Below are 23,626 nucleotides of genomic sequence, written 5' to 3' on the forward strand. Positions count from 1 at the left end.
AAGCAGTAAATGCTACTAGTTAATTGGTTGCTATTGGTAGTAGAACAGTAGGTAGGTGCATTATGCCGATTATTGCTTTGGTGTGCTGTACCATTATTTCCCTGGTGTAAGGACAAAAATTATTGTATAATGCTAAACAGATACAATGATAGTGATGTTAAAGTGACACTAATGCACCTCTACACTTCTATTAATGTTTTCCTTTTGCATGTAAATGGTGCTGGGAAACATCAATAGTAGGGTAGATTGGCCTAATAGTATACCAGGAAACAGCCCTATTGGGTTTATTTAATGGTTAAATGATTCCCTTTTCTCTCTAATAATAAAACAGTACCTGTACTTGATCCCAACTAAGATATAATTACCCCTTATTGGGGGCAGAACAGCCCTATTGGGTTTATTTAATGGTTAAATGATTCCCTTTTCTCTGTAATAATAAAACAGTACCTGTACTTGATCCCAACTAAGATATAATTACCCCTTATTGGGGGCAGAACAGCCCTATTGGGTTTATTTAATGGTTAAATGATTCCCTTTTCTCTGTAATAATAAAACAGTACCTGTACTTGATCCCAACTAAGATATAATTACCCCTTATTGGGGGCAGAACAGCCCTATTGGGTTTATTTAATGGTTAAATGATTCCCTTTTCTCTGTAATAATAAAACAGTACCTGTACTTGATCCCAACTAAGATATAATTACCCCTTATTGGGGCAGAACAGTCCTAGTTTTATTATTACAGAGAAAAGGGAATATTCTGAATTATTTGATTACAATTGAGTCTATGGGAGATGGCCTTTATGTAGTTCGGAACTTTCTGGATAATGGATTTCCAGATAATGTAATGTACCCTATTTTTTCTTATAATTAAGCATATACAATATACGCAGGATTTCTTTATGTGAAACCTACCCCATAAACCAGCTCCCCCACCATGCCATTCCAAGCCTTCATATCGGAGTCCCGCGCTCCATACTTTCCGTCCTTCACTATTTCCAGCTTGTATTTGAAGCCAACGTGCTTGGCGATCTCCGCGGCCAGCTCTACGCAGTAGCCTTCAAAGCGGTCGTTGCCTTCTAACTGGTCAGCGTTTTTCTTCAGCATAACATAGGGAGCCTCCTAGATGATAGATACCAGGAAAAAATGTGAAATGCAATAAGAAAAAGTAACTCTTACTGGAGAGCTAGGGTGAGGAAAGGGTTACCCTTCAATTTTCATTACAGAACTGAGCTGTCCTCTATGGTATTATTATAGTGTAATTAGTATTAAGTAGACAAAATAAAGAAAACTTGGGTGCCCAAGCTTGTAACAATTTACAAGGTTTAATAAATGTCTACCTACTTTTTTTTTCCCTTTTAATTACAATAAATTGGTCATGCAATCAATGCAAGTACATCCCCAAACTCTCCCTTAATCACATTTTTTTTTTTTTGGTGCAGAAAACAATGTCAACGAAATGTTTGCTTGGCCTTGTTCCTCTGCTTTCAGCAGAAATCCATTAAGCTTTCTGATTTCATTACCACTTTGTCAGAGGCTATTAATCAATTGGAGATGCTAGTGTAAATCATAGTTATCCATCTTTGTTGCTTTTTTCTTCTTCTTTTTTGGATGCAGCAATCAATATTGGCCAAGGGATCTTACAAAACCGGCCAGCTCTGAAAGACGCCTTTATCTCAGCGGTCTGTGAGATTTATTGATATACTGCAAGTTCTCTTTTACATAAAGGTGACCTGCCACTTATTCCGCTCAGTCCCGGCAAAGGCTTTTAATTGGCGCAGAGCACCGTTCGCCAACTGGGGACATTTTAGAGTTGGTTGGTTTTTGTCACTCCTATTGTCATTCTAGCAAGGAAGGTTTTCAAGACTTGGATAAAATTGAAGCTGCTGGGAATCCAACAGGATCCCACAGTTTGAATGTTAATAAATCTTATGTTCAGCGTTGAGGTGCATTAAATACAGAGTTAAGTACAACCTTGTGAGATTTTCATAAATGGCACCACTACCTGGTTTTAGAAAGACCATAGGGGTAATTTATGATGAACACAAGCAGTGCATACCTATAATGGTCCCAACATAATTGCAGCTGTGCTCTGAGATGCATTGTACAATTACGCCAGGGCATCTAACTCAGTGATCCCCAACCAGTGGCTCAGGGGCAACATGTTGCTCCCCAACCCCTTGGATGTTGCTCTCAGTGCCCCCAAACCAGGGAGTTATTTTTGAATTCCTGACTTGGGGACAAGCTTTGGTTGAATAAAAACAAGATTACCTACCAAATAAAGCCCCCTGTAAGCTGATAGGGTGCATAGAGGCTGCCTAATAGCCAATCACAGCCCTTATTTGGCTGCTCCATGAACTTTTATGGTGCTTGTGTTGCTCCCCAAGTCTTTTTTCATTTGACTGTGGCTCATGAGTAAGAAAGGTTGGGGATCCCTGATCTAACTGGACAAAATTATGCTTGCATTATGCTGCAAATTGGTATAACTTGTGCCTAACATTGTCAGACTGGGGTTGCACAAATTGATGCAACCCTGGAGCTATCACCAGGTCCAGGGTAGAGGTCAAGGAGTGACATTGCACACCATTGTTCAGATGCATTGATGCACTAGATGCATTGGCAGCCACGTGGAAGTGCTGTGTGTTTATATCCAAGTACCCTAATAAGTTGGGTTACTACCTGTATGTACTCTTTTTTAAATCCATTTCAGAGCACCCACATTTGCAGTTGCATTCATTAAATACCCCTCATACTGTAACTGCTACCAGGTTCTGTTGTTTGAAGGGGCTACTACTCTCTAGTCTCTAATGTTTAAGTTGGATACTGTACTAGCTGGGTTGGACTAGCCTTCCAGAATACAAGAGGATCTTCCAGTGGGCCTAAGCACTATTGGGGCTAAGTCAGTTCCATCAGCCCATTCTTATTTCCACCTTAGGCACATATAACACTCACAACGGCCTCCTCCTTTTTGTTGGGAGAGTTAGCACTGGATTCCAAGTTCTCTAGTGGGCTCTAGGTCTAGGGTAAAGGTCCCCATACACGGGCCGATCCGCTTGCTTGGCGATGTCGCCAAGCGAGCGGATCTTCTCCCGATATCCCCACCTATGGGTGGGCGATATCGGGAGAATCCAGGATAATTCGATCGTTTGGCCCTGGGGAATTATAATGACGGGCATAGGAAAAGACGGTCCGGGGACCACATGAACGAGCTGATGCGGTCCCCGATCCGACTAGATTTTCTAACCTGCCCGATTTCAGGCCAGATATCGGTCGGGCAGGCCCGTCGGTAGTGCCCATACACGGGCCAATAAGCTGCCGAGTCAGTCTAAGGGACCGATATCGGCAGCTAGAATTGGCTCGTGTATGGGGACCTTAAGACCCTGATTCCCTTCTTTGTATCTTATAGTCTTAAATGCCCTGTGCTGACTGATTATTATACTCAGTTCAGTGGTAGTTAAAAATGCATTGAGTGCTTCCAACTAAGGGTATTAACTCTGATTCTTATTGGAGATCTAGCATTTATAGGTCATTGGGATCTGTAGTTCGGTAACACTGGCAACTGTTGACATGCAGTGTTTCCATTAATGCCAAGATCTGACTACTTTGATCAAAAGATCTATGTACTTAGTTATGTATTTAGGTATGGCCTCAAGGCATCATCCTATCATTGTCTACAACTCTATCACTAAAATAAGTTGATACAAACCAAGATGGTAGTGACAATGTACGTCCGGTTTTGGACCCCAATGGTGTCATTGCCTGCTTGAGCATCAGTTGCCAGTGGGATAAGTTTATCATCCTCATTCCAATGAGCAATCTGTTAATCAGAGAACATGATACATAGTAAAAGTACACATATTAGTCTAACATCTGCTCAACAATTTAAACTACAATCCTACTCAGTTGGCAAGCATAATAAAAGGTAAGCTAAAATGTGATTTCCCCCCCCCCCCACTGCTTTAATTACTGTTAAAAAGAATACATACGCATAATTGTTAGTCTATTTTAATGAGACAAACACTATATTGGCCTTGTGTAAAGTGAAACAAATGGTTGCAAAGTGCCCTGCTTTTTGGATTCTACACAACCATTGTGCTCAATTGTGCAAGACTTTTTGCTTCTAGAGCATACACCTTTGTCTGAATACAGCTTGTCTGCATTTAGCATTTTCTACTGCTAGTTAGTAATGACCAAAACAGCTCCCCCCCTCCCTCTCCTGCTCCCCCCTCCCACCAGAATGCTAAGAACTCCCTCCCCCCTCCCTTCTCCTGCTCCCCTCTCCCACCAGAATGCTAAGAACTCCCTCCCCCCTCCCTCCTCCTGCTCCCCCCTCCCACCAGAATGCTAAGAACTCCCTCCCCCCTCCCTTCTCCTGCTCCTCCCTCCCTTCTCCTGCTCCCCCCTCCCACCAGAATGCTAAGAACTCCCTCCCCCCTCCCTCCTCCTGCTCCCCCCTCCCACCAGAATGCTAAGAACTCCCTCCCCCCTCCCTTAGGAATGTGGGATCTCAGCTATAACGGCTAGAGCTGCAGCAGGGAGCTACTTAAAATGGCAGCTGCTATCTTAAGCAAAAAGAGAAAGCTTCTAAAGCTGTTACTCAGGTATGGTAATGGTTTCTGCAGAATAAATATAGCGTTCTAGGCGGCACTAATGTGGCAAATCTATTGGCAGTAAAATGCCAAAATGACTATCATTGACAATCTTTAGTCAATTGATTTATGTTGATTTATGTGATACAGAATGCAAGCAATGGGGCAGCTCCCACTCACAAATACTAACAGAGGTGAAATATTATTTTCATGCAGTAAGCAAAGTCTAAAGGCAATACTATACTGTCTGTGTTTGGGAAAATAAATGTTATATAAAGTAAGATAAAGTTCTCTTCAAGTACCAATTGCATGCTATAGTATGGATAACCCAGGTTTATGGACTTACGTGACGGATTCCTTCATGTTTCAGCTCAAGCACATGCAGTGTATAATTAGTCCGACGACCTTTCTCATTAAACTGGACATTACCTGAAAGCCCTTCCAGCCGAACCTTTGAAGTAAGTTAAAAGGCCATAAATAAACATTCAGTTGACCATTTGGCAAACATTTTACTATTTTTACACCAAATATATTACCGCCATTTTGTTTTCCATGGAGACACTAGATGATCACTAGATGGTCTCCAGTGCTAAAACGGGACATTATTGAGTTAGAGAGGGTCCAGAGAAGGGCAACTAAGCTGGTAAAGGGTATGGAAAGTCTCAGTTATGGGGAAAGGCTGGCCCAGTTGGGTTTGTTTATACTGGGGAAGGGGCGCTTAAGGGGTGACATGATAAATATGTATAAACATATAAGGGGATCATATAATAACCTTTCTAATGTTTTATTTACCAGTAGGTCCTTCCAACGGGCACGAGGGCACCCACTCCGTTTAGAAGAAGGGAGGTTCCATTTAAACATTCGGAAAGGGTTTGTTACTGTGAGAGCTGTGAGGTTGTGGGATTCCCTCCCCGAATCAGTCGTACTGGCTGATACATTATATAGCTTTAAGGGGCTGGGTGGGTATTTAGCAAGTGAGGGAATACAGGGGTAGGGGGGATAGCTCTCAGTACAAGTGAGGGAATACAGGGGTAGGGGAGATAGCTCTCAGTACAAGTGAGGGAATACAGGGGTATGGGAGATAGCTCTCAGTACAAGTGAGGGAATACAGGGGTAGGGGGGATAGCTCTCAGTACAAGTGAGGGAATACAGGGGTATGGGAGATAGCTCTCAGTACAAGTGAGGGAATACAGGGGTAGGGGAGATAGCTCTCAGTACAAGTGAGGGAATACAGGGGTAGGGGAGATAGCTCTCAGTACAAGTGAGGGAATACAGGGGTATGGGAGATAGCTCTCAGTACAAGTGAGGGAATACAGGGGTAGGGGAGATAGCTCTCAGTACAAGTGAGGGAATACAGGGGTAGGGGAGATAGCTCTCAGTACAAGTGAGGGAATACAGGGGTATGGGAGATAGCTCTCAGTACAAGTGAGGGAATACAGGGGTATGGGAGATAGCTCTCAGTACAAGTGAGGGAATACAGGGGTATGGGGGATAGCTCTCAGTACAAGTGAGGGAATACAGGGGTATGGGGGATAGCTCTCAGTACAAGTGAGGGAATACAGGGGTAGGGGGGATAGCTCTCAGTACAAGTGAGGGAATACAGGGGTAGGGGAGATAGCTCTCAGTACAAGTGAGGGAATACAGGGGTATGGGAGATAGCTCTCAGTACAAGTGAGGGAATACAGGGGTAGGGGAGATAGCTCTCAGTACAAGTGAGGGAATACAGGGGTAGGGGGGATAGCTCTCAGTACAAGTGAGGGAATACAGGGGTAGGGGGGATAGCTCTCAGTACAAGTGAGGGAATACAGGGGTATGGGAGATAGCTCTCAGTACAAGTGAGGGAATACAGGGGTAGGGGAGATAGCTCTCAGTACAAGTGAGGGAATACAGGGGTAGGGGGGATAGCTCTCAGTACAAGTGAGGGAATACAGGGGTAGGGGGGATAGCTCTCAGTACAAGTGAGGGAATACAGGGTATGGGAGATAGCTCTCAGTACAAGTGAGGGAATACAGGGGTATGGGGGATAGCTCTCAGTACAAGTGAGGGAATACAGGGGTAGGGGGGATAGCTCTCAGTACAAGTGAGGGAATACAGGGGTAGGGGGGATAGCTCTCAGTACAAGTGAGGGAATACAGGGGTAGGGGGGATAGCTCTCAGTACAAGTGAGGGAATACAGGGGTAGGGGGATAGCTCTCAGTACAAGTGAGGGAATACAGGGGTAGGGGGATAGCTCTCAGTACAAGTGAGGGAATACAGGGGTAGGGGGGATAGCTCTCAGTACAAGTGAGGGAATACAGGGGTAGGGGAGATAGCTCTCAGTACAAGTGAGGGAATACAGGGGTAGGGGGGATAGCTCTCAGTACAAGTGAGGGAATACAGGGGTAGGGGGGATAGCTCTCAGTACAAGTGAGGGAATACAGGGGTAGGGGGGATAGCTCTCAGTACAAGTGAGGGAATACAGGGGTAGGGGGGATAGCTCTCAGTACAAGTGAGGGAATACAGGGGTAGGTGAGATAGCTCTCAGTACAAGTGAGGGAATACAGGGGTATGGGAGATAGCTCTCAGTACAAGTGAGGGAATACAGGGGTAGGGGGGATAGCTCTCAGTACAAGTGAGGGAATACAGGGGTAGGGGGGATAGCTCTCAGTACAAGTGAGGGAATACAGGGGTAGGGGGGATAGCTCTCAGTACAAGTGAGGGAATACAGGGGTAGGGGAGATAGCTCTCAGTACAAGTGAGGGAATACAGGGGTAGGGGGGATAGCTCTCAGTACAAGTGAGGGAATACAGGGGTAGGTGAGATAGCTCTCAGTACAAGTGAGGGAATACAGGGGTATGGGAGATAGCTCTCAGTACAAGTGAGGGAATACAGGGGTATGGGAGATAGCTCTCAGTACAAGTGAGGGAATACAGGGGTAGGTGAGATAGCTCTCAGTACAAGTGAGGGAATACAGGGGTATGGGAGATAGCTCTCAGTACAAGTGAGGGAATACAGGGGTAGGTGAGATAGCTCTCAGTACAAGTGAGGGAATACAGGGGTAGGGGAGATAGCTCTCAGTACAAGTGAGGGAATACAGGGGTATGGGGGATAGCTCTCAGTACAAGTGAGGGAATACAGGGGTAGGGGGGATAGCTCTCAGTACAAGTGAGGGAATACAGGGGTAGGGGGGATAGCTCTCAGTACAAGTGAGGGAATACAGGGGTAGGGGAGATAGCTCTCAGTACAAGTGAGGGAATACAGGGGTATGGGGGATAGCTCTCAGTACAAGTGAGGGAATACAGGGGTAGGGGGGATAGCTCTCAGTACAAGTGAGGGAATACAGGGGTAGGGGGGATAGCTCTCAGTACAAGTGAGGGAATACAGGGGTAGGGGGGATAGCTCTCAGTACAAGTGAGGGAATACAGGGGTATGGGAGATAGCTCTCAGTACAAGTGAGGGAATACAGGGGTAGGGGAGATAGCTCTCAGTACAAGTGAGGGAATACAGGGGTAGGGGGGATAGCTCTCAGTACAAGTGAGGGAATACAGGGGTAGGGGAGATAGCTCTCAGTACAAGTGAGGGAATACAGGGGTAGGGGAGATAGCTCTCAGTACAAGTGAGGGAATACAGGGGTAGGGGAGATAGCTCTCAGTACAAGTGAGGGAATACAGGCGTATGGGAGATAGCTCTCAGTACAAGTGAGGGAATACAGGGGTATGGGGGATAGCTCTCAGTACAAGTGAGGGAATACAGGGGTAGGGGGGATAGCTCTCAGTACAAGTGAGGGAATACAGGGGTAGGGGGGATAGCTCTCAGTACAAGTGAGGGAATACAGGGGTAGGGGGGATAGCTCTCAGTACAAGTGAGGGAATACAGGGGTAGGGGGGATAGCTCTCAGTACAAGTGAGGGAATACAGGGGTAGGGGGGATAGCTCTCAGTACAAGTGAGGGAATACAGGGGTAGGGGAGATAGCTCTCAGTACAAGTGAGGGAATACAGGGGTAGGGGGGATAGCTCTCAGTACAAGTGAGGGAATACAGGGGTAGGTGAGATAGCTCTCAGTACAAGTGAGGGAATACAGGGGTATGGGAGATAGCTCTCAGTACAAGTGAGGGAATACAGGGGTATGGGGGATAGCTCTCAGTACAAGTGAGGGAATACAGGGGTAGGGGAGATAGCTCTCAGTACAAGTGAGGGAATACAGGGGTAGGGGGGATAGCTCTCAGTACAAGTGAGGGAATACAGGGGTAGGTGAGATAGCTCTCAGTACAAGTGAGGGAATACAGGGGTATGGGAGATAGCTCTCAGTACAAGTGAGGGAATACAGGGGTATGGGGGATAGCTCTCAGTACAAGTGAGGGAATACAGGGGTAGGGGGGATAGCTCTCAGTAGAAGTGAGGGAATACAGGGGTAGGGGGGATAGCTCTCAGTACAAGTGAGGGAATACAGGGGTAGGGGGGATAGCTCTCAGTACAAGTGAGGGAATACAGGGGTATGGGAGATAGCTCTCAGTACAAGTGAGGGAATACAGGGGTAGGGGAGATAGCTCTAAGTACAAGTGAGGGAATACAGGGGTAGGGGGGATAGCTCTCAGTACAAGTGAGGGAATACAGGGGTAGGGGGGATAGCTCTCAGTACAAGTGAGGGAATACAGGGGTAGGGGGGATAGCTCTCAGTACAAGTGAGGGAATACAGGGGTAGGGGAGATAGCTCTCAGTACAAGTGAGGGAATACAGGGGTAGGGGGATAGCTCTCAGTACAAGTGAGGGAATACAGGGGTAGGTGAGATAGCTCTCAGTACAAGTGAGGGAATACAGGGGTATGGGAGATAGCTCTCAGTACAAGTGAGGGAATACAGGGGTAGGGGAGATAGCTCTCAGTACAAGTGAGGGAATACAGGGGTATGGGAGATAGCTCTCAGTACAAGTGAGGGAATACAGGGGTATGGGAGATAGTTCTCAGTACAAGTGAGGGAATACAGGGGTATGGGAGATAGCTCTCAGTACAAGTGAGGGAATACAGGGGTATGGGGGATAGCTCTCAGTACAAGTGAGGGAATACAGGGGTAGGGGGGATAGCTCTCAGTACAAGTGAGGGAATACAGGGGTAGGTGAGATAGCTCTCAGTACAAGTGAGGGAATACAGGGGTATGGGAGATAGCTCTCAGTACAAGTGAGGGAATACAGGGGTAGGGGGGATAGCTTTCAGTACAAGTGAGGGAATACAGGGGTAGGGGGGATAGCTCTCAGTACAAGTGAGGGAATACAGGGGTAGGGGGGATAGCTCTCAGTACAAGTGAGGGAATACAGGGGTAGGGGGGATAGCTCTCAGTACAAGTGAGGGAATACAGGGGTAGGGGGGATAGCTCTCAGTACAAGTGAGGGAATACAGGGGTAGGGGAGATAGCTCTCAGTACAAGTGAGGGAATACAGGGGTAGGGGGGATAGCTCTCAGTACAAGTGAGGGAATACAGGGGTAGGTGAGATAGCTCTCAGTACAAGTGAGGGAATACAGGGGTATGGGAGATAGCTCTCAGTACAAGTGAGGGAATACAGGGGTATGGGAGATAGCTCTCAGTACAAGTGAGGGAATTCAGGGGTATGGGGGATAGCTCTCAGTACAAGTGAGGGAATACAGGGGTAGGGGGGATAGCTCTCAGTACAAGTGAGGGAATACAGGGGTAGGGGAGATAGCTCTCAGTACAAGCGAGGGAATACAGGGGTATGGGGGATAGCTCTCAGTACAAGTGAGGGAATACAGGGGTAGTGGGGATAGCTCTCAGTACAAGTGAGGGAATACAGGGGTAGGGGGGATAGCTCTCAGTACAAGTGAGGGAATACAGGGGTAGGGGGGATAGCTCTCAGTACAAGTGAGGGAATACAGGGGTATGGGAGATAGCTCTCAGTACAAGTGAGGGAATACAGGGGTAGGGGAGATAGCTCTCAGTACAAGTGAGGGAATACAGGGGTAGGGGGGATAGCTCTCAGTACAAGTGAGGGAATACAGGGGTAGGGGGGATAGCTCTCAGTACAAGTGAGGGAATACAGAGGTAGGGGAGATAGCTCTCAGTACAAGTGAGGGAATACAGGGGTAGGGGGGATAGCTCTCAGTACAAGTGAGGGAATACAGGGGTAGGGGAGATAGCTCTCAGTACAAGTGAGGGAATACAGGAGTAGGGGAGATAGCTCTCAGTACAAGTGAGGGAATACAGGGGTAGGGGAGATAGCTCTCAGTACAAGTGAGGGAATACAGGGGTATGGGAGATAGCTCTCAGTACAAGTGAGGGAATACAGGGGTAGGGGAGATAGCTCTCAGTACAAGTGAGGGAATACAGGGGTAGGGGAGATAGCTCTCAGTACAAGTGAGGGAATACAGGGGTAGGGGGGATAGCTCTCAGTACAAGTGAGGGAATACAGGGGTAGGGGAGATAGCTCTCAGTACAAGTGAGGGAATACAGGGGTAGCGGAGATAGCTCTCAGTACAAGTGAGGGAATACAGGGGTAGGGGAGATAGCTCTCAGTACAAGTGAGGGAATACAGGGGTAGGGGAGATAGCTCTCAGTACAAGTGAGGGAATACAGGGGTATGGGGGATAGCTCTTAGTACAAGTTGCCCCAGGGACTGGTCCGATTGCCATCTTGGAGTCAGGAAGGAATTGTTTCCCCTCTGGGGCAAATTAGAGAGGCTTCAGATGGGGTTTTTGCCTTCCTCTGGATCAACTAGCAGTTAGGCAGGTTATATATAGGCATTATGGTTGAATGTGATGGACGTACGTCTTTTTTCAACCTAATTTACTATGTTACTATGATCTATTTAATATCATTAATAGCGAAAAAGTTGCATTTGCTTATTAAATAAAGTGAAATGCTCAGAGCCATTATAGAAGTTACTAGAGTCTACATTAGCAAAATGATCAGTCAACAACTTGTTGGAAGCCACTGATTAGCGGGAAGAAACTATTTTACCTGTTGTAATGCCCTTTGGATGTCTATTCCTTGCCCCCATGGCACTGCAGGATTTGCTAGACAGTCGCCAGCATTCCCACGACGGGAAATATCGATCCGCTGTTTCCTTAAACTCTGGAATGCCTCAGCCATTACTCTCACTCCATCGTACGTCAAGGCAGAGGTGTACTACAAGGTAATCAGAGAGAGCATTCAACTTGGGAAGGTCCATTTCATTAAGATGTTTTAATCCAACTAAATGGACTGGAATGCCGATGGGAACATGGCCTGATTGTGCTATATCACTGCCCATCTTCTTATGTATGTAGCCCACTTTTGGCTATGGCTTTACTTCTAACATGCAGGTGTATGTGTGTGGCGCTACAGGAGCCCTGTGCCCTCGCTTACTATGGGGGAGCAGGTATACTATTTAACTGGCGTGCCTCCACCCAGGGTAGGGACAGGTTGAACTGTAACACCCTTCCCTGGGAAACTTCTCTTAGGTAACTCTGTGCTGTCCTCCAAACACAGGGACTCCCTGCAACTCCCGGGAACTTGCCCCCTTTTGGGGTGGTTGCTCATCAGGCAGTTGAGGATCCAATGCTTGAGGAATTAACCAAGACACTGGAAGTGCTGATTAACCAGATGAACTTGTTTATTGTATTCACACACAGTATAAAGTATTATGACTTGCAGGTTCAGGTACTTTCTTCTTACTTCTCTTAAGAGACCCTCTCACTCAGGCTTATTCCCAGGTACTCCCGCCAAGAGATCCCTTCTTAGAGTTCTCCCTGGTACTCCCGCCAAGAGATCCCTTCTTAGAGTTCTCCCTGGTACTCACGCCAAGAGATCCTCTCTTAGGCCTCTCCCCGTTACTCCCACCAAAAGACACTCTCTTAGGGTTCTCCCCATTACTCCCACCAAAAGACACTCCCTTAGGACTCTCCCTGGTACTAACGCCAAGAATACCTTCTCACTTAGGCAATCTCCTTTCTGTGGTCCCTAGCTACCCCCTGAGCTGGCCACTTAGTGTACCTGAACTCCGGCCAGTAATGCGTAATGCCGGGAGGTCTTAACCTCATTTATCTCCTGTTGGGGCTTCAGACTGCCCTTTCTAGATACTCTGCCTAACCTTTCACTCCTAGAGTGAATATAACCGATCTATCTGAACTCTCTAACTCAACCCTGTAGCTAACCTCTTACAGAGGGAGGTCCCAGGACTAAAGACCTTGCACATGGTGTGTGCCATCCCTTTTTATATTGCAGCACACTGCCACCTAGTGGTTTCTGCTGAATAACAGGGAAACTCCCTTTTTACACACAAACACATAGGATCACCTTTGGGTGTCCATATCCCCCAAGGCCACCCTCTGGTGCCTGTCTAAAGGGGAACCCAACCTAGGGGCCTAAATCTTGGGATCCCTACATGTAAAAATGAAAGCAAAGCCCTCCAACAATGTTCCAACATCTAACTGAAAGCCTTCCCACAAGAACATAGAGTAAAGGTTGTTTCAGCATTACAAAAGGACCATCTTCATATTAATACCCTTGGTTTTGGAATGAGGTGTTGGACATGTAGTTGTCCGCATACTTTTGGACAGTATATATTAGTGGGTACCTACCTGCCTTCCTATTCAGTAAGTGGGGTTCTACATCCTTTCATCTACAGCAGCCCCTAAATAAAGATTTGCCGAATGTTCTGTATGCTATACCTTCATGTCTTATGTTACTGTCTATTTAAGATTAAACACATGCAAGATAAACTCAGGATAGCTATAATGTATTTTTAAGTGATTGTGCAGGTTAGCAGGTGACCATAATGAAAGCCTGTTAGACAGATAAAAATAGTCTCGTGTATAGAAGACTAATGTCATAAAACAGCAGAACCCAACAGGGCTTTAAGTGAGTTCACAGCCGCTCAGCGTGTTATGGAAAGACACTCTCCGGAAACATTTTCATTTCAAATGAGTCTGCTAGGTAGGAAATACATTTGCTAGACACATAAAAATACATTTGTTAACCTTCACTTTGCCTTTCTGTACAGGAGGGAGAGAGACGGGAAAGAACTGAAAGCGACATTATATGCTGCCACTGTACCTTGGGCTGTCTGTGACCAACGGATGGAACGCTGAAATAGATTTCATTGCTCTCGAGCGGTATGTTTATTGCAAGAACAGCTCACGTGAGATAAAATATTTTGGCCTTCAGCTATGACAATTGGAACATAAATGTCTTTGCTTAGATAGGAGCTTTCTGCTTTGCCCTATCAAACTGGGAATGCAGCTCTAATGACATCTTCCACTAATCAGGTTTAAATTGATCCGGCCCAAGCCAACCCAGACCCACACCCATTGTCGGAAAATGTGGGTGCAGACGCTTATCCTCCGGGTTAATGTAGGAGTAGAACCTCATTATTGGGGTAGGAACTGGACTGGGGCCCCTGGCACCCCAGTCTGTCATTAACATTAAAGGTCCCCATACACAGGCCGATTCTAGCTGCCGATATGGGTCCCTTAGACTCATTCGGCAGCTAATCGGCCCATGTATGGGCACTACCGATGGGCCTGTCCGACCGATATCTGGCCTGAAATCAGCCAGATCTCGATCGGGCAGGTTTAAAAATCTAGTCGGATCGGGGACCGCATCGGCTTGTTGATGCGGTCCCCAGACCGACTTTGCCTATACCCCAGGGCCAAACGATCATATTAGCCTGAATTCTCCCGATATCACCCACCCGAAGGTGGGGGATATCGGGAGAAGATCTGCTCGCTTGGCGACATCGCTAAGTGAGCGGATCTGAAGGCGTATGGGCATGATCAACTTATTTAGATTTTGTTATTATTCTTACACAGTGCATGTATGTATGTTAAAGAATAGGGACACTTATAGAGATTTCTGCAATGGCTTACCTAGGGATCACGCAGTAAAATCATTTTATGGCCCGTCTAAACTTGGGGATTAAAACATTTTTCATAATCATAGTACAGGTATAGGACCCGTTATCCGGAATGCTCGGGACCAAGGGTATTCCGGATAAGGGGTCTTTCCGTAATTTGGATCTCCATACCTTAAGTCTACTAAAGAATCAATAAAACATTAATTAAACCCTATGGGATTGTATTGCATCCAATAAGGATTATTTATATCCTAGTTGGGATCAATTACAAGGTACTGTTTTATTGCTATGGAGAAAAAGGAAATCCGTTTTAAAATTCTGAATTATTTGATTAAGTTGGAGTCTATGGGAGACGGGCATTCCGTAATTCGGAGCTTTCTGGATAACAGGTTTCCAGATAAGGGATCCCATACCTGTATATTGAAACTGCTTATCTGTCAATGCCCCACTGGTTCCTTTATACCTATACCTTCCTCTATAGTTATGTCCTTGGATCTATACATTACTGTTGGAAAAGGAGTAAAGAAAGTTTTTGTTTCAGACAAAGGAGAAGGAAAGGTAGAATCACTGGGGCCATTGAATTGTTTTGCATCCCAGTAATTCTAGTTACAGACTTCTGACCCAAGCCCAGTGCTCTCCTTCTTCAATAAATGCACTTACCTGGGGTACATTTCTAGTACCATCCCTTCCCCAGTGCATGGATAGTACATTATCTTACCAGTACAACAGATGCGGGGACCCCAGAACAATATGGCCTTGCAGTGCTAAGAGGAAAAGTTAGTTAACGAAGAAGTGGCATTGGCCCAGGGTCAGAACCAAGCAACTAGAATCACAAATAATTCAGTAATTACCTCTGAGGGCCACATGAGCGTATCATGGGCTCTTCTTTGTGTTCTACGTGGTGCAAAGGGAACAAAAAATAGAAAATGTCCCCATATTTTAGATCAGTGATCCCCAACCAGTGGCTCAGGGGTTACATGTTGCTCCCCAACCCCTTGGGTGTTGCTCTCAGTGCCCCCAAACCAGGGAGTTATTTTTGAATTCCTGACTTGGGGGCAAGTTTTGGTTGAATAAAAACAAGATTCCCTACCAAATAAAGCCCCTGTAAGCTGATAGGGTGCATAGAGGCCCCTAATAGCCAATCACAGCCCTTATTTGGCTCCTCCATGAACTTTTATGGTGCTTGTGTTGCTCCCCAAGTCTTTTTTTTGCGAGTAAGAAAGGTTGGGGATGCCGCTTCTAGATCAATCTCACTTATTTGTTGTGCCATTGAAACACTTTCACCGCTTTCTATATTTGATAATAATTTACTGTATTTTCTGGATGGTTTGACTTTGTTTTTTTTCCCCCCATAAAATTATGTTTATGATAAATTATAACAACATTAATTACGACTGTTATTTTGGATGTCGCCTACAAATGACTGGATGTAATTATCACAGCGGTAAGAGACATTTATGGCATTAAAGTATAGACGTAGAATTTGCCAGAAGAGATTGGTTCTGATTAAACACAGAATATCTGCGCAGTATACCCTGACCTGCCTTCTTTATCCTACATGCTTTTTGGTGGGGGCTTTGCTTGGAACGAGGTAGATTACTCACTGTGAAATTAATTAAAAGACAGTAAAGCCACTTGCTGCTTATTAACACTGAGAAATACTCAAAGATAAGCCTTCAATATTATGACAGGGCATAACCAATGGTTTATCAGACGTGGCATGGAGCCATCCACAAGAGGTTACATTAATTAAAACATTTCGTGAGGGGCTGAAGTTCTTTCCTAACGAGACAGTTGCCCAAAATGAAATTAAATAGTGAATCCTGGTTTAATCATTCCTTAAAGCTTTCTACCCTTGTTGTTTCATATTGCCAAGTGGTTTTAGTGAATCCGGTATTAAGGGAGAACTATAGCTCAACGAAGAATTAGGCTAGAAATGCTACTTCATCGTGTTTTGGCTTCTGTGCCCAAGGCCTTCAATGTCCTTTAGCAGGAAGATCTGTGCCTCGGAACATTCCCCAGTTGCCCCCCATGTTCTTTTCTGCGGATTCCCTGCACTGCTCTGCGCTGCTGTCACTTACTGAGCTTAGGGACTGACTTACAATATACAATATACAGTATATTAACAATATAAAATCCCCTATACAAGGCCAGTTACTAATTAATGAATAATCTTATGACATGGCAGCATATAAACCAGGTTAGTCTGCATAAGACTTCATTAATTAATAACCAGCCCTACAGCATCAGCTTGTATGACAATTGTAACCTCACTTTTGCTAATGTTAGAATGATTTGCAGTGACCCCTAAGCTTCTCAACAGCTACCCAGAGCACAATAAGGGGCGTGTTTACTAAGACTGGAGATCCGGTGATGTTGCCCATAGCAACCAATCAGGTGAACAGTCACCTACAAGTTAGAAATCAAAGCAAAGACCCAGCGCCGGATTTGTGATCCGGGCGCCCCGAGGCCGACCCCGTTGGTCGCCCCCCCCCTCCCCCTGTACGCATGCGCGAACCCCCCCCCCACAGCGAGCGCAAGTGAACATGCACATTCATTTAATCTCCCATTCGGAGCAGTGGGGAGCAGTTGCGGTGGGGCAACCTGCCGCCCTCTCCACAAATCCGGGCCTGCAAAGACCTAATTGGTTGCTTCAGGCAATAATGATATTTATCTCCATTATTAGTACACACCCCTAAGGGACATAATTATTATAGTATGCAAGCCAACATCACCGGTGATGCCCATAGCAACCAAACACATCTTTGCTTTTGTTTTCTAATTTGTAGGTGACTGTTCAAATCTGACTGCTGATGGGTTGCTATGGGCAACATCACCGGTGGTGTTGGCTTACACACTATACTAAATATGCCCCTAAGTATTTGCAGTGCCAATGACGCTCAAAGGATGACCTAATACAAGACAAAACAGCTTGCCTTTGGTTTCTTCCAGTCCACACGAGGTTGTTCCCGTCCATCATAATTCTTCCACTGCTGCATGATTCTGGATACCATTGTGTCTGTGTAATTGACCAACTGGAATCCTGTCACGTTGGCTCCTGCTTCTTTGAACTTCTGCATGTCAATATCCATGAAACCCTGACAAAGGAAACAGCCAATCAGATAAAGGGGCATGCAATCAAATGCAGACTTCCAGCTGGAATGGAAAATTCTGGGGGGGTCATTGCTCCCCTGCCCCCCAGCTGTTGTGTACAAATTCTTGCTATTTAGTCATGCCAATGCCAACATTAATAACCTATCATACTTAACACAACCAACAACACAGCCGCACTCATTTCAGACTAGACCAGACCAACAGATATTTCATTGACCACCATGTATAAGCCAAATAAGGCTGATCCAATTGTTCAAGTGCCACTGACTGGAAGGGCCTACTCAAACCTGTTGTGATAGAACAACAATTTTTGTCCATGTCTTAAGGTATATTAAGCCTGCCTGATACTGGCCAATAAACTCCCTGCTCGAGTCAAAGTTGGTAGCTATATCAGCCAGTAGGGCTGATTCACTAAAGTGCGTCAAATAAGCGCTATTTATAGCATGCGCTAAAAATTTTATCGCATCTAATTGTGTGCATTATTTAAGTCGCAAACACTATTTTCGTGCAGCATTCGACACAATGCGCGCTATTTAACGCAGCACGCTACTTATCACTCGCACGCCATATTAGCCATACACGGCATTACGTTCATAAAACTACTTTTTTTGAAAATGCCCATTTCCCTGCAAACTGGCGGCTGCGTCACTCTGGGGCCAACACAGACTGAATAAATCCCACTGCAAAGTCCATATTGTGTTGCCAAAAGCTCATGAACTGTACTTTTCTATAATTACCGCCTGCCCCAAGTAGGGGTTCATTTTTGCACAGACTAATGCGATATTTAGCGCGTCTAAGGGGCTGATTTACTAACCCACGAATCCGACCCGAATTGGAAAAGTTCCGACTTGAAAACGAACATTTTGCGACTTTTTCGTATGTTTTGCGATTTTTTCGGATTCTTTACGAATTTTTCGTTACCAATACGATTTTTGCGTAAAAACGCGAGTTTTTCGTATCCATTCCGAAAGTTGCGTAAAAAGTTGCGCATTTTTCGTAGCGTTAAAACTTACGCGAAAAGTTGCGCATTTTTCGTAGCGTTAAAACTTAAAAGGTGCAAAGTTTCGCGTAAGTTTTAACGCTACGAAAAAAGCGCAACTTTTTGCGCAAGTTTTAACGCTACGAAAAATCGCCAGATTTTACGCAACTTTCGTAATGGCTACGAAAAACTCGCGTTTTTACGCAAAAATCGTATTGGTAACGAAAAATTCGTAAAGAATCCGAAAAAATCGCAAAACATACGAAAAAATCGCAAAATACCGATCATTACGAAAAAAACGCAATCGGACTCATTTCGACCCGTTCGTGGGTAAGTACATCAGCCCCTAAGTGTTTGTGAATCATGCGCTAGTGCTATTTCTGCGTGAGAATTAACGCAATGCGGTAAAATGAATGCATGCGGTTGCGCACAAATGAACGCACACGATATGCAACAACGCATGTGATAATACTTTAGCGAATCGCCGTTTTTTTCCGCGTCAATTTTAACGCAAAAAAGCATGCGATAAGCGTTATCGCACTTTAGTGAATCAACCCTTATGTGTTGCACACTGAGAACAAATCCTAGCCTACTTACCAGGTTTGCAAGAATATAATGATATCCAATGATGTTTTTCTCCAACTTTACAACCTGAAAAGAGAGAAAATTTGGTTATATATGACTTTATTGGGGGAGTGTAAGACGTTAAGCTAAGAACTGTTTTTTTTTTTGTGGGAGTACAGAAGATGAATTAAGATCTGTCAATTTACTTTTTGCTTTTTGTTTTTAATGTGGGTGAGACTTTTACTAACAAATATATGAATGAAACATGCCCAGGAGATTAAAATACAGGTATGGGATCCGTTATCCAGAAAGCTCCGAATCACGGAAAGCCCATCTCCCATAGACTCCATTTTAATCAAATGGTTCAGAATTTTAAAACTGATTCCCTTTTCTCTGTAATAATAAAACAGTACCTGTACTTGATCCCAACTAAGATATAATTACCCCTTATTGGGGGCAGAACAGCCCTATTGGGTTTATTTAATGGTTAAATGATTCCCTTTTCTCTGTAATAATAAAACAGTACCTGTACTTGATCCCAACTAAGATATAATTACCCCTTATTGGGGACAGAATAGTCCTATTGGGTTTATTTAATGGTTAAATGATTCCCTTTTCTCTGTAATAATAAAACAGTACCTGTACTTGATCCCAACTAAGATATAATTACCCCTTATTGGGGCAGAACAGCCCTATTGGGTTTATTTAATGGTTAAATGATTCCCTTTTCTCTGTAATAATAAAACAGTACCTGTACTTGATCCCAACTAAGATATAATTACCCCTTATTGGGGGCAAAATAATCCTATTGGGTTTCATTAATGTTTTATTGATTTTTTAGTAGACTTAAGTTATGGAGATCCAAAGACCCCTTATCCGGAATACCCTTGGTCCCGAGCATTCTGGATAACGGGTCCTATACCTGTATGTTTTTACTGTCCACATGGTAACCCTATGTGTCAAAGTTAATGACATATTCTGCACTATAAATATCAATGAGTGGGTTTACTGAATGCTGCAATTCTGCACGTGCATATAATTGCCCAAACTATGTGAAATCTAGAGCTATAAATAGAGAATATGAATTTTCATGGCTAACACCACTGGAAATAAAACACAATGAGCTCATTTTATGCTTTGCTATTGCAAGGCTATCTATAAGCAACATATATAGTTACAATATATAATACACTAAAATATGGGTAAATATGGTTCGAAAGGCATATCCTACAAACAGAAATACTTTGCTTAAAGAATTGGATTTTATGAATTATGCTTAAAAGATTCACATTAGAGCCTACAAACCAAATACTGTAGACCACAAACATGTTATTCCAGTTCATTAATATCTAATATGTCTGGGTATGGTTCACGGTTACTAAACACCAGAAAATCCCCTGCCATAGACAATACTGAGAATTGCCGCTGCTAAAACACACGTAGAGACAATTATCAGTAAATGATCAGCATTGTCTATTTTAGTAGCGGTGAAAAGTAGCTGCTACTAGTAGCTCCGTGTGTCTTCACCCTTAGGGTGCCTCTATTATATGGTGCTTACACAATGTAGGATGCAGAGTACAAACAAATGGCTGATTTAAGCCTTTCCCCCACTTTTCCCACTGCACCCTGCATTGCAAATGACTCCTATATTGTGGTCATTGCATTTTCCTTGGGCCGGGTTGGAGCTGCAGAGTGCCATTGAGCCCTATGGGAGACTTTCCTTGGGCCGGGTTGGAGCTGCAGAGTGCCATTGAGCCCTATGGGAGACTTTCCTTGGGCCGGGTTGGAGCTGCAGAGTGCCATTGAGCCCTATGGGAGACTTTCCTTGGGCCGGGTTGGAGCTGCAGAGTGCCATTGAGCCCTATGGGAGACTTTCCTTGGGCCGGGTTGGAGCTGCAGAGTGCCATTGAGCCCTATGGGAGACTTTCCTTGGGCCAGGTTGGAGCTGCAGAGTGCCATTGAGCCCTATGGGAGACTTTCCTTGGGCCGGGTTGGGAGCTGCAGAGTGCCATTGAGCCCTATGGGAGACTTTCCTTGGGCCAGGTTGGAGCTGCAGAGTGCCATTGAGCCCTATGGGAGACTTTCCTTGGGCCGGGTTGGAGCTGCAGTGTGCCATTGAGCCCTATGGGAGACTTTCCTTGGGCCGGGTTGGAGCTGCAGAGTGCCATTGAGCCCTATGGGAGACTTTCCTTGGGCCGGGTTGGAGCTGCAGAGTGCCATTGAGCCCTATGGGAGACTTTCCTTGGGCCGGGTTGGAGCTGCAGAGTGCCATTGAGCCCTATGGGAGACTTTCCTTGGGCCGGGTTGAGCTGCAGAGTGCCATTGAGCCCTATGGGAGACTTTCCTTGGGCCAGGTGGAGCTGCAGAGTGCCATTGAGCCCTATGGGAGACTTTCCTTGGGCCGGGTTGGAGCTGCAGAGTGCCATTGAGCCCTATGGGAGGCTTTCCTTGGGCCGGGTTGGAGCTGCAGAGTGCCATTGAGCCCTATGGGAGACTTTCCTTGGGCCGGGTTGGAGCTGCAGAGTGCCATTGAGCCCTATGGGAGACTTTCCTTGGGCCGGGTTGGAGCTGCAGAGTGCCATTAAACCCTATGGGAGACTTTCCTTGGGCCGGGTTGGAGCTGCAGAGTGCCATTGAGCCCTATGGGAGACTTTCCTTGGGCCGGGTTGGAGCTGCAGAGTGCCATTGAGCCCTATGGGAGACTTTCCTTGGGCCAGGTTGGAGCTGCAGAGTGCCATTGAGCCCTATGGGAGACTTTCCTTGGGCCGGGTTGGAGCTGCAGAGTGCCATTGAGCCCTATGGGAGACTTTCCTTGGGCCGGGTTGGAGCTGCAGAGTACCATTGAGCCCTATGGGAGACTTTCCTTGGGCCGGGTTGGAGCTGCAGAGTGCCATTGAGTCCTATGGGAGACTTTCCTTGGGCCGGGTTGGAGCTGCAGAGTGCCATTGAGCCCTATGGGAGACTTTCCTTGGGCCGGGTTGGAGCTGCAGAGTGCCATTGAGCCCTATGGGAGACTTTCCTTGGGCCGGGTTGGAGCTGCAGAGTGCCATTGAGCCCTATGGGAGACTTTCCTTGGGCCAGGTTGGAGCTGCAGAGTGCCATTGAGCCCTATGGGAGACTTTCCTTGGGCCAGGTTGGAGCTGCAGAGTGCCATTGAGCTCTATGGGAGACTTTCCTTGGGCCGGGTTGGAGCTGCAGAGTGCCATTGAGCCCTATGGGAGGCTTTCCTTGGGCCGGGTTGGAGCTGCAGAGTGCCATTGAGCCCTATGGGAGACTTTCCTTGGGCCGGGTTGGAGCTGCAGAGTGCCATTGAGCCCTATGGGAGACTTTCCTTGGGCCGGGTTGGAGCTGCAGAGTGCCATTGAGCCCTATGGGAGACTTTCCTTGGGCCGGGTTGGAGCTGCAGAGTGCCATTGAGTCCTATGGGAGGCTTCCAAAATCAAGCCAGAGTTTACAATCATTCGGATCCGAAAATTTTGTGACTTTTGGAACGCAACCACAATATATTCATACGACCAAGAAAATAATTTTCGTGACATTTTCGAACATCAGAAATTATAGTGGTTACTCCGAATTTTTGCCAGTGGTGCTTTTGACCACCCAAAATTCGTGCTTTCATGAATGGGCCCCCTATTGTCTCAGTGGTTTAAGCCCTTTTTACCTTTCTCAGCACTCCTTTTATGTTGATAGAATCATCACATGAAGCTGCAATGGGAAGGGGGTGACCCTAGCAAGCCAGAAGGCATCACATGACATAATTGGGGGTGTGGTCAGTTGAACAAGGGTTGCACTGCACTGTGGGATTCCATTGCACCTACCCAATAAAGAGATTGCATAGACTGTACAAAAGAATAATCTGAACTGAATCTGAGTAGCAAACTAGCAACACAAAAAGGCAAAATATCAAGCAATAAGAGATGTGGATAATGTTAACACTACCTGGGTGAGTATTGCATTCAGCCTCTCGGACTCGCAGTCGATCACAATCTGCCGGTCCTTGCTCTTGTCTAAGTCCTGAAAGAGTAGACGGTAACCCTCCTCGGTGGTGGTGAGAATATTTACAGCGGTTACCTGCCAGTTCTTCTCAGCTGCTGTGTCTAGAACCTTCTGCAGGACAGACAAGCCTGAGAATGAAGAGGAATTAGGAAGTTATGGAAGCCCACTCCTGCAATACAGTTTATCTTTTTTTTCATAATGTAAAGTGCAGATGTTAATGATTAAATCCTAGATATCAGTAAAAGAAGTCTGCAGATTTTTTTAAAAAACACATGTAAGCTGATTTTAAACCAAGAACATAGAGTAAAGTAGTATTGGTTACTACGATGCACTAAAGTTTAGTAACTGAAAGTAAACTGTAATTCAGAGTTACTGGAATCCCATTACAGGTATGGGACCCATTATCCAGAATTCTCAAGACTTGGGGTTTGACGGAGTTGGGGTCTTTCCATAATTTGGATCTCCATATCTTAAGTCCACTGAAAAATCATTTAAAGATTATTAAAACCAATAGGGCTGTTCTGCCCCCAATAGGGATTAATTATATCTTAGTTGGGATCAAGTAC

General features: G+C 45.5%; 1 protein-coding gene across 5 annotated transcripts in view; it reads right to left on the bottom strand.

Annotated features, from left to right (window-relative positions):
- The window catches only part of gria1 (glutamate receptor, ionotropic, AMPA 1), a 173,907-nt gene that overhangs the window by 38,458 nt on the left and 111,823 nt on the right, over window positions 1-23,626 (bottom strand). For 3 of the 5 annotated variants that reach the window (XR_004221906.1, XM_004912724.4, XM_004912725.4), the window contains exons 4-10: window positions 23,001-23,188; window positions 19,098-19,151; window positions 17,344-17,505; window positions 11,533-11,700; window positions 4,935-5,039; window positions 3,706-3,816; window positions 915-1,121 (exon numbers count right to left, since the gene is read on the bottom strand). Coding sequence is in view for 4 of the 5 variants with exons in the window: in XM_004912724.4 (XP_004912781.1) it covers window positions 915-1,121; window positions 3,706-3,816; window positions 4,935-5,039; window positions 11,533-11,700; window positions 17,344-17,505; window positions 19,098-19,151; window positions 23,001-23,188 (995 nt within the window). In the remaining variant the exon portion in view is untranslated. The remainder of the gene's footprint in view (window positions 1-914; window positions 1,122-3,705; window positions 3,817-4,934; window positions 5,040-11,532; window positions 11,701-17,343; window positions 17,506-19,097; window positions 19,152-23,000; window positions 23,189-23,626) is intronic. The other 2 variants (XM_002941489.5, XM_002941490.5) reach the window with 1 other exon arrangement.

This window comes from Xenopus tropicalis, chromosome 3 (assembly GCF_000004195.4).
Source record: "Xenopus tropicalis strain Nigerian chromosome 3, UCB_Xtro_10.0, whole genome shotgun sequence".
Classification (NCBI taxonomy): domain Eukaryota; kingdom Metazoa; phylum Chordata; class Amphibia; order Anura; family Pipidae; genus Xenopus; species Xenopus tropicalis.